The sequence below is a fragment of the Lepisosteus platostomus genome, chromosome 9 (assembly GCF_059453375.1).
Source record: "Lepisosteus platostomus isolate fLepPlt1 chromosome 9, fLepPlt1.hap1, whole genome shotgun sequence".
NCBI classification, from domain to species: domain Eukaryota; kingdom Metazoa; phylum Chordata; class Actinopteri; order Semionotiformes; family Lepisosteidae; genus Lepisosteus; species Lepisosteus platostomus.
In genome coordinates, this window is record NC_142619.1 from 19,721,549 (window position 1) to 19,733,703 (window position 12,155).

The following is a 12,155-nucleotide window of genomic DNA, read 5'->3' on the forward strand; positions in this document are numbered from 1 at the left end:
CTTGTGCCTGTTTCTTGGCAGGACAGCCTTCAGCTTCTTAACACAGCCCTGAAATGGATAAAGCATTTAGAAAATGAATGGTTTGATGGAATTAGTTTATAACCATTGAACATCTGTGATTAGCTTTGTTTCCTGAATGTATTTAGTTTCTTTTTTTGATCTTACTGGAAAAAAAAATCAAACTAGCCTTAATTTTCAGTTAGAGCATAAGAAAGCTTTGATTACCATGAGCTACTGTTTACATTTCTCAGTAGAAAGCATCAAATGTCCAAGGTTGTGAATAAAACCTGATTAACATGTTAATCTAGTTTAGCAGTAATTCGCTGTAGATCAGGCATGTGACCCCTCCCCCTGTCAGATTGCTTTCTCAAACAAAGCTACCGTACCTGCCTTGTACAATATGTACAGTCTGTAGGAATACTGGATTAAGTAAATAGAAACTCATAGTCACATAATATGGAAATTTGCTATGTATAAATATAGATTCAGGACCCAGAAAACCTCACTCCATATAGAACTACTGTGTGATAAAAATGGGATGTTATACAAATGTGAGGATTTTGACATTCATTTCAAAAACTGTTGTGAAATGACAGTGTGGTTCGGCAGCTGCTGATTGTCTGACTGAAAGGCATTACTGGGGGTGATCAGGTTTACAATTTATTGTCTCAGGACGGCTGGGAGTATTGCTAAGGATAACAATCATCCTTGTTTCTCACTTTTCTCTCCCCTGCTCTCTGATAAGCACATGAAGGCATGTATCTCCAGATATAGAAACAGCTTCTTCCCACAAGCTGTCAGAGTAATGAATTCTACCTCTACTACTGACTCACACTGATGACTTTTTTTTTTGCACAGTGCTTGTGCTGTCTTCTGTTTAAATTGTATGTTATATAAATTTGTTGTTGCTGCTGTTCTGTGTTTAGGTTTGTTTTTTTTCCTTGATGTCTTTGTATTGAAGCATACATGCAAATAATCATTTTTGACACCTGAAGAAGGCTCCACGACCGAAACGTTGTGTTTTTTCTCTCTTTTTTTCAGCATGGAATAAACCTATTACTTGTTCCTTTGCAGCCTATGCATGCTGACGCAGCTACCCACCTGATTTTATTGCACTTGTGCATATGACAAATTAACTGAACTGAACTATTATTTTGAAATTAAATCCCCACACAGGTTAGTGACAAACTGTTAAAGGGTCTTTAATCTCAAAACAAGCTACAGGGCAATTATTTATGTTTACTAGAATCCAAAACCAGAAGCTCAGCTGCGCATTTAGAAAACAAGATCAGGTCTCCATATGAACCACCAACCATTGTAGTCTAAATTAGAGAAGCAAGAATAAAGGCGCTCTCCACCCCACACAGTCAATTGTTAAATGTAATTAGCAATTTCTTCTTTTTGAGCACACAGTCATCTGCTCAAAGAAGGAAGTATTTCCTGGAAGGCACTCCATGCAGAAGAAAAAAATCACAATCACACAGTGGAATGTGTTTCCCTTTGAAATAATTTCATTTGTATTGGTTTTTAACTTCAAGGCAAGAAAATAGTATGTTAGAGAATTTAGGTTCCCCCTTGAGGTGCTTGGCAATAACAAATACATTAATAAAATATATATCTCAGAGATGTTAGGTTTAATTGCAGTTGACGTCTGGATTATAACGTACATATAAACCTACAGTACCTGAAAGTCATATTTTGCCAAGCAGCATGTACTTCAAAAGTACTGAATTGATATTTATGCTTATTGTATCTTAGTGAGAAAGAAACAGCAAATAAAATAATGAAAGAAAACCAGAGGTTTTAGAGATTAATTTTAAAGCCGAATGTAGAGTTCAGAATTTTCAATCAATCCATTTGTTTTCTAAGAGCTTTATTGAATACGGTGCCATGGAGGAGCCAGAACCTGTCCCAAGAAGTAACAGATACAGCCTGGATGGGACGCCAGTCCATCACAGGGCACACACAGACACAAACACACACACTCACCTATGGACAGTATCCCAGGATTCAATTAACCTTCCAGTATGTCTTTGGGCTGTGGGAGGAAACCAGAGCCCACATGAACACAGGGAGAAAGCTCTAAGCAGATAGCAACCCAGGTCTAGAACTGAGCCCCGATGCTGAAATGCAGTCACAGCCCCATAGTGCCACCCAGAATTTTCATCCAAAATATATCATTCATTTCACATATCATTTTAAAAAATAGATTCTCTCATTCTTTTATAAGTATCCATTGAAAGTCCTGACAGAGTTCAAACATAGAAATGTGTTAACATCACTCCCTAAGATTCTTACAATGCTGTTATCAGTTTTAATAGGGTGGAGCCCAAATCCAAACACAGATTCAAGCTGATCAAACAACTACTCAACTTTTGCTTTCTATACACAGCTTACTTTATGTTAAAATACAAAGTGTGGGCAACATCTACAGTCATCTAGAGTGGTAACAAGTTATTTAATCACAATGTTCTTAGGGTTTCGTAAAGAAAAAAGTTTCATTTGAGGTATTTTACTTGTTGAACTATGATAAAAATAGAAGGCCTGGATTTATTAGAGCATTATGTTGTTTCGGAATTTAGAAGAATAAACAGACTGTCACCAAAAAAATAAATTTATGTTAAAGTTCTTCAACACTACAGGAAATATTTAGTTCGACATATTTGATAAAGAAATCAAATTGCCATGATTATTTCCCTCATCATTTGAAACAAAGTGATTTGCTGTTTTGTATGTCAACATGAAGGGACATTTCCAGAAATAATCAATAACAAAAGTCTCTATTAAATAAATTTAATGTTAAAAGCCCTTGTTTCTAGGAGTTGACATATGCTAACCATGCCATTTGGATTTAAAAGCATTTGGTTTAATTCTTATCATATGGATACATTTAATTCAGAGCTAGTTATAGTGATTAAAATGGTGCTTAACTGTTTTAGATGTACATACAACATACACTATGTAACTAGAAACAGCTGTGTTAATTCCCTTTGATTCAAAAAAGATAGCCATGCTATGTGATTTTGATGCAAATTAGTAAGTATAAGAGCGTACATTTTCCTAAATCATCTCTGTAGAGAATTGGTTTGAATGTCAGGGAATAAACCTTTCTCGATCATTCCACGTGTAGTGTTATCACTATTAAAGAAAAAACCTTGCTATTCCAACCGTCTATACAGCTTCTTTCAGTTCTTACATTTTTCTAGCTATCATTAAGATATCCTTAAAATATATTAGCTTTTTTAATAGTTGGATCACATTCAGGTTATTGAATGTATAAAGTGTTTCATTGCAGACAACATCGCTGTATGCTGTACTGTTCGAGCACTGATTGTAAGAATATTTTTTTATGAGGGCATATGTCTGTGTGTGCACTACGATGATATGGCTTCCTGTCTGGGAGTTTCCAGCCTTGTACCCATTGTTTTCTAGGATAGGTTTCGGCTCTCCTGCGCCTGTGTACTGGCAATGTTTTTAGTTGTTTTTGCTTCTTATACTGATGCTCTCTTTAGCCTATAGTTGTATTAACTAATGCTGTCGGCCAGAAATTGATGTCATCAGATGGAACCCAGTTTTTATCAGGTGTTTCAACCCTTATCCATAATGCTGTTCCGCTGGTGGGTGAGCAGTGATAACCAGTCACTGCTCATCTCCTCCTGGCCTGCAGCTTATCTCCTCTCTCCTGCTTCAGAACCAGCATGAGAATATCTCCGCTATCTGTCCCAACCTTCAAACTGCTGCTAGGTCAAATGTAGCACAGGTGTGTTCATTGGTGTTGATGTAGAGCAAGATTGCCTGGTGTATTTTTGCTCAGCCCATAGGTGTTCACCTTTTCATCAGCTGACTGTGAAATGCCCCTTGTGCTAATGTTTGCCAAATGTGACTTGCCCTGTCTTATAAATGATTTTACAGGTAGAAGTGATCATATGACTGGCATGGCTAATTTAAATATCTCTGGGTGTGTTTCCTTATGTCAGATATCACTACACATATACAAGGCTTTCTTGAAAAGCGTGCATTTTGATTTAGTAGAGAAAGATTTCTAATTTTCAGGTTCCGTGGAGTTGCGTTTACATATACCAATAGCCAGTGATGTGAGTTATGACTCACGTGACTGATAAAAAAATTGTCTTCATTGATCTCAAAATATTTTCTTCTGGTTTGTTCATAAAAGAAGCATGAAACTTAGCTTACGATACCAGCAATAACTTTAATCTGCATTGCAGAGATCTGCTGGTGGCTACTTTGCAGTTTTAGCAGGAATATGAGAACATTTGCGACCAAGTTATGTTTGTAGTAGTTCAGGTGAGTAGCTGCGTCAGCATGCGTAGGCTGCAAAGGAACAAGTAATAGGTTTATTCCATGCTGAAAAGAGACGAAAGAAAACACAACGTTTCAGCCGTGGAGCCTTCTTCAGGTGTGAGAAAGACAGGGCAGTAAGCAAAGGTAATTAAAGGTGATTAATTTTAATTAATATTAATTAAAGGTAATATTACTTTTTCCAAGTTATATTTGGTAAAGCCACATTCATTCATATAGAAAATTTCTAGTTCTGCTACTACACTTCAGAATTGTCTAAATATTTTCAATATAATTCTGATGTAGGGTGGCATGGTGATGTGGTGGTTAACATTGCTGCATTGCAGTGCTGAATCTGGGTTCAGTTCTGAATCTGGGGTGCTATCTGCAAGGAGTTAGCATGTTCTCCCCTTGTCTGTGTGGGTTTCCCCTGGGCACTCCCATAGTACATCGACATACTGACAGGTTAATTGGCTTCTGGGAAACCTAGCCCTGGTGTGAGTGTGCGTGTGTCTGTGTGTCCTGTGATGGACTGGCATGTACCCTGCCTTGCGTCTGTTGGTTACTGAGGTAGACTCCGGCTCCCCTGTGACCCTGAATTGGAGGAAGTGGTCAGAAAACAGAATGATTATACATTTCTGCAGGAAAATCAATGTATTCCATTGTTTTAATGGTATGTACACCACATGTTTGAGAGCAAAGCACAAAATCTCTGCCACACTAAACAAACCTATGCTTCATGAACATGAACATTTCTTTTCCAGTGTCCATTGTATTGACCCCCTTACATTTATATTGTATCCTCCCCCCCACAAGAACCTTTGCAGTAGCTCCTTGGCTTATTCCATATAGTAAGGGGTTTCCAAAACCTTTCGACTCATGACCAGGATGCCATTTTCTCAGCCAGTCAAGCTAAAGTCAAGTCTGTATGTTACACTGCTTACCCAGCCCATCACTCCATTTACAGTATTATTGTTAGTCTGAAGCTATTGAACGTTTATTTGACTTGATTTGGCTCTAAAATCAAGACGGTAATCTAATCTTTTACGTTTACTAAAGTAGTGAACATAAGAAGACAAATATTATGTGCCATGTGTCCAGTGCTTCATGCAATTCAGTTTTATGGGTTAGCTGGAGCCTATCACTACAAGCAACAGGCACAGGGCGGGGTACTCATTGCATGGGATGCCAGTCCATCACAGGGCACACACAGACACGTACTCTCTGAAGCCAATTAGCCTACCATTATGTATTTTGATTGTGGGAGGAAACCCATGCGAACACATGGAGAACATAGAAACTTCACATGGATAGCATCCCAGATCCGGAACTGAACTCAAGGCTGCAGCACTGCGAGGCAGCAACACAAACCACTGTATCACTGTGCCTCCCACTATGTGACATGTAACTCATATATGCAATAAGCTGTGTATAATTCATTGTTAATAAAACAAAAATAGAGCACAATGAGAGATTCTACAAAGGTTATGTAACAGGATATTCTCTGTAAGAAATTAATCCACACAAATCAGTACATCAAGAACTCCTACTGTGAACATGGTTTACAGCTATCACTTCAGTTTAGCTGAAGATCAAAGGCTATCAAGTAATTTATGTAGATTTGTACAGAATAATAAGCAGTTTGCCCACTGGCTTTCACAAATAATCTAAAATTATGCACACACCGTGCAAACATAAATATTTGTTGATTTTGCCTTGGGGTGTTTTTTTCTTCTCTTATTTTGTTGATGTATGAGTAATGGCTCATCGGTTGTTTGGGAAGGTATTTGTTCTGAGTGCTCCCTCTGTCTTGGCAGCAGCAGTAAGATGGATACTGGCAATGATTTCAGTTGCTGAGAAAATGGTCAACCTGAGCAATCGCCATGCCTCCATTACTTCACGTTGCACAGGGTACATCTAGCACTGGCACATCTAAGACTAGCACTCGTTAATTTAAACAAAATGTATTTGCCACAGATTTAATGCTTTTGTCAAACTGTACTTCCTTCTGACAAGACAAGTTGAAATAACTGAGTGCCCTTACTTATGTGTGCAGCACCGTAGTTATCTTTTGGTATCCCCTGTATGACATTTAAGCCATCTGTCTGAACTTATAAATGCCATATGTCTATAAACATTCCCTTAAACCGTAGAACTCACATACTTTTCACAGCAACCACTTGCTCATAAAATACACTAGAAATCGGAAAGGCGTTCCTGATATGAACATGGATTTATGGATATACAGTAACCTCGTAGGATACATGTAAATGTATATCTACATGTTTATGTTTTTGTAAACGTTGAAATGTCTTGTAAAAGATAAAAATTCTGATCATGGGTAACCATGTCAAATATCTTTCAGCTGTGCACATTCTTGTAAGTGCTCTTGTTAAATACATACTAAATAAAAATTTCTGTGCATAATGTGGGGTGGCATGGAGTGTGGTATTTAATGGTGTCTCCTGGGTCCTGGGTGTGATTCTGGACTGGAATCTTCTGTGTGAAATTTGTTTGTGAGTTTTTACAAGACACACTAGTTTCCTTTCCAGTTTCTTTTCCAGATGTCCAGGCGTATTGTCTAACACAATGCTATTGCTCTTTAAAAAATCTCTGGATCTGATCTTCAGATGAATTAATTACTAGTAACTAAGTGACCTAGATGGACCAAATGATTTTCTCTTATTTATAAACTATGTTCTTATATTGTCTAGGTTTATTTTTTTTCTATCAAAATAAACTTTATGTCACAAAACAAAATGTTTCACAGAAAGTACACACTAACAAATTATCAAACTCACTTCAAAAGTTGTCAAAAATTGTTTGTGCATGCATGCCCTGCTATGGGCTGTCATTCTATCTAAGGTATAGTATAGTCCTGCCTTGTACCTTATGGTTCTGGGATAAAATCTGGGTTGCAATGACTCTTACAAAGAAAATTGAGCTTTCTGTTACTGGGTGAGGTTATAATCTGGAGTTATTTGGTTTATTTTTCATTAATTGCAGAAAACTGTAAGAAGCAACCCCTTTCTTGTGTTCTAAGTTGTCCAAGAAGCATGACACTGTCTTGTATTCTGAATTTATATTTTATGAACCACTAAAGGACATTTACAATGCAGAAAGAGAAATCATACTGTCACTATTGAATAGATGTGAAGATGTTTGTGTTAGATGTACAGTATGATAATTAGCGACTAAGATGCTATATATTCTGCCAGACAGGAACAAGGATTTCTTTCCTTATTGAAGTAGTATAGTACTCCTATAGAGATGCTCCTATATAGAGATACATTATATGGGAACAGAATCTACTTTCTTTCTTCAAGGAAGAAAATGGGCATTCGTAAGAGAAATGAAGAAAATGTTATAAGGAATTCTGTGACTCTCCATAATTTCCAGCTTCTCTTTCGTCACTGCATTCTTAAGTAAGCTGAAGGAAAGTCGAAAAACACTAAGTTTACTGAATGGCGAGCACGTTAGCTCGGTAGGAATTAAATAAATCCTTAGAAATAAAAAAAACACACCATTAATCATTTCAGCTTGTTTTTTTCAGTCTAATGAAAGAATGTCATTTTGGTGCTGTATATACTATTTATTAGAGTTATTGGGTGACTGATTTAGAGAAGAACCCAATGCCAAAGTAAACCATTTAAACTTCACTGTGCTAAATCATTTCATTAAAAGGATCTTTCCAAAGTTTTAACTCGCTTTCTCTTAACTTTTTAACATCAACGTTTCTATTGAACTACGGTATTTTAGATATTTTAAGACGTGCTCATTTTAATGTGGCGCTTCTGTGTTAATCATTAGCAAAAGCATGCATATACTGCGAGCTGAACTTATTGCTAATCTTCGTAATGTTTAATGCTTTGTAGTATAATGTTCATACATGTGTACTCTATATTTGTATACCGGAAAATAAAAAAAAGACACATTCAGTGATTAAATATTCAAATCTATAATTTTAACCATAAACCTAACACTTTTAAGTAGAAGAAAGTCCACTTTATATGTGTATGTGTGTGGATTGATGTATGCATTCGTTGTTTATTATATGCGGAATTAATTGGGAGTTGCGCTTCTCCTAGCCAAGCCCGGTGACGTCACAATCGGTGTGTCTATCTAAAGCCGGTGGATGTAATTCCAAGCGGAGGAACAGGGCTGAGCTGAGCAGTGGGGTTGGAGGAAGGAAGGTGCGTGTAAAACAGTCAGCACTGTAATCTGAAATAGACTCATATAAACATACGTTCTTGATGCTCCTGTAGAAGGGCCTCAGTGGGTCATAAATGAAATGGAACTGAAGGGATATATGAAACGGCAGGTTTTTTTCTCAGCGTTTTATTTAACGCCTTGTTCCGTCCGGATTCCCTGCGCTCTCATCTGCACTCTGCTGCTCCATTGGGTAACTGTGGAAGCAAAGGACCTGCCTCAATGCACAGAGGTAAGCCTTTATAATACTGGGAATTGCAGCCTGTCAGCATTGTTTATTTTGATGCGTTAAATTGCTTCCAGTATTTTCTCTCTAAATTAGAAGCTTGCTCGGTGATGGTACCTTGAGACCCATAGGCGGTGTAAAGCATTGTTATATTAGTAGGAGGTTAGTCAAATACGAAAATGAAAATATTTTGTTACGTATATTTGAACGATTGATTTAATATCGCGATATAATTTATGGCCCGATTTTAAGGCTGTTACTCTTTCTGAGTGGCAGACACAAAGACAAGACCAGTAACCAGTAACCGAATCCTAATATTCATTCCATAAAATATTTTTTTTCACATAATTGAATTCAGTATAAAGACAACAGTAATTGCTGTAACAGAAATGTTTCTCTACATCAATTTGTTTCAAAACAGCGGGGGTGAAAAAGTTACATAGTAATTCTACGTAATGTGCATACTGATCGAGACAAGGCTTTGCCAGAACAGAGTGACAGAGTATTTGCCACCCAGAAATTCGGGTGTCAGGAATCCCGTAGGATTTTGTCCGTGGTGGTTTATAAACCATGATGGGGATAAAAAGAAGATAGGCTTTTGTTTTGTTGATCTCGCTACTTGCTCCATATAATGTAATATTATGAGATTCGGGAAGATTGGTCAATGTACAGCTCTCATATTATAGTGGCGTGATCCTGTGGGTTTTTCATTTTTCGTTTATGAACACTTGAAAAGTTTGAATCATATCAGTCTTGAATCGAACATCTAGAGGAATGGTAATACGCTTTCTGTGTGTTGTTTTTAAAAACTTGTTTTGTATTATACCAACATTAAAATATGTGAATTGTATTTTAGAAAATGGCTTTAGAAATATATATACAAATAAAAGCTTTTACTGGATAAAGGATATCATATTAAAAACTCTACAATGACAAAAGAGAGACGCCTCCCGGATTTAGAAAATTCTCGGGTAATTCTGTTCCTTGAGGGTTGTTAGTGAATTTAACTGTATTCGTCAGCTGACGGTAACTGTCAAGTCGGCTGTCTACTGCCATTGTTCTCCTCCAGTAGAGTACTTCTGGGTATAGTATTGGGAGCAACCCCGGCCCATTGTAGGTGTTGCTATGGCACACAGAGACAAATCCATCCCTGTGGATTTTTAGTCCAAGCCTGTAGGAGCTCTGATGTAGAAGACTCCCTGCAATAAAGAGTAAATCTCTTGAATCATGTCCTCTGAACATGTTTGTTATCATAGGTACTTATTATAAAGTCCGTGTTGATGTATTTCTTCACACTGCTAAACAGGTACAATATGCATCTGGCCTAACAATTAATAACTGGAAATGAAGAACACCCGGCGTTGTTATATTATATAGCACAAACCCAGAAACTATCAAAAATGAAAGACAATCAGAATTGTCATCGGAGTTTTTGCTGAGGTTGACTTTAGAGATGTTCATCACTTCTTGTGTAATTTTGTTTTTATGTTAGGTCGTTTTTTTGTAAAGAAATATTGAACATTATTTTTTCAGGTCAAATGGCAGAAATAAAATAAAGTTTGTCTTTAGTTTGTACCTGCAAACCAGACAAAGAAAGAAAATACACAGTTTTCTCTTTGTTAGGTGCCTTATGTCTTTTGAAGTCATCGTAAGTTTAGTTTTCTTCTATGATCTGTTTTATCCTACGGTATAATAGATATGACATTTTTATCAGATTGATTGTCATTGGAAGTCCTAATAAACGTATTGTCTATTGAGCACAGTTTTGTCTTTTGTATGCTTCTACTTAAAGATGGAACAGCTGGATTAATTGCTGAAACAATTGTCTTGCCATTGTCTCACATTGTTCAAAGTTGAAGTTTTCCACTATTGCATGGGGGAAACATGCAGCGAGCTTACGAAATGGTATTTCAACCTTCTAGCTGGTTTTCTTTTCTCGTTATTGGGAGATGGTGTGATCTGATAAGGGCAGTATTTGTACACAGATGTTCATGCACAAAAAATCTTGAATTTCTTTGTGCAAACATTCACTCCTTTCTTCCCTGTTATTATTGTTTGTATTAAGGAAAGGCTTGTGTGTGGTGGGTAGGAAAGCAGAAAGGGCACACCTGTTTGTCAAGGGGCGGACTACCTTCTCTTTCATTCATAATGTCATGTAGAACAGTTATTTGTGATATGAGAAAGCTGTTTCATTGTACCTGATTCTTAAAGATAGTGCTGTTTACCCACTGTCTTGGTAAGCATTCTTGGATTGTTCAGAATATCCCATAGCTACAAAACTGTAAAATGCTTTAGTCTGAGGGCTGATACAATTGGGAACTAAAAAAGTAGTTTTTTTAAGCACTGTATTTCAGCGCAAACATACCTACAGTTTCATTTTGATTCTGAATTTGTCTTTAACACATTTTAATGAATCCTGTTAAAAACTTTATTTTAAACCCACAACTACAGTATCTGTCCTTTGATATCCCCATTTGATGAAATTGTTGGCTTGTGATAAACCTTGATCCTAGCCACAATCTAAAGGGATCTAGAAGTTGCACATGTCTTCTGAATCATTCAATGGCAAGCTGTCCTCTTCATTTGCATTGTGGACCCATACTGGTAGCACTTGTGCCTCACAGGTGATTACTGTAAGAAAAAGTAATCTCTTGCCCATTTTCATGCCAATTGGAGAACTTGACCATTTTTCCATTTGTCCCACTCGGGAGACCCTATATGGAAAATGTAAGGAAATCAAGATTAAAAATAAAGTTTTCAGTCTCATGAATTCACTTTCTTTAATGTCTGTTTTACTCCATGCATTTATAGTGTTTGCTTTGCTGTTTATGTGAAAGTTTAGGGTTATTCTATAGTTTTAAGCTCCCTGTTGTAAGGTTATTTACTCTGAAAACCATGTTTTCCAGCTGAAAAAGTGGGTGTTTCAATGGGTGTTGTGCTGTAGCTGACAGCTGTCTATTGTCATTGCCAAAAGAAGGAAGATCATTTGAAACTTTGCATGAATCAAACAGAAACAAATATTTATCTATGTTGGTAAGTTGTATCTTGTATATCACCTATTCATGGTGATAAGAAACTACCATTATTTGGTTTATAGCACAAGAATAATATACAATTAAACTAAATAAGATTAACATACAATCACGGCAAATTGTAAAAGTCCCTTGGTACTTTAGCCACATGAGTAAAAGTTGAAACTAGAATTATACTTACCAAGTTTGGAGTTCAAATATTAATTATACAGCAGGAATTAGTGTTATGGGCCACAATATCAACCATCATAAAAGATGTGGTGGCCAATGAACTGTCTTGATTTATGTAGGTACCCCATCTTCACACATACTCATCCTAACAGTATGAGTGTTATACTGTAGGTATAACCTTTGGATTTAATTGGCCAATTAGCTTTTGTATCAGAGGA

The 12,155-nt window shown here is 36.8% G+C and overlaps 1 protein-coding gene across 1 annotated transcript in view; it reads left to right on the forward strand.

Annotated features, from left to right (window-relative positions):
* Positions 1-8,422: 8,422 nt before the first annotated feature.
* Positions 8,423-12,155, forward strand: part of elapor2b (endosome-lysosome associated apoptosis and autophagy regulator family member 2b) — a 51,144-nt gene continuing 47,411 nt past the window's right edge. Inside the window, exon 1 of the mRNA XM_088647157.1 lies at positions 8,423-8,740. Within this exon, the coding sequence (XP_088503283.1) occupies positions 8,591-8,740 (150 nt within the window). The 5' untranslated portion in view covers positions 8,423-8,590. The remainder of the gene's footprint in view (positions 8,741-12,155) is intronic.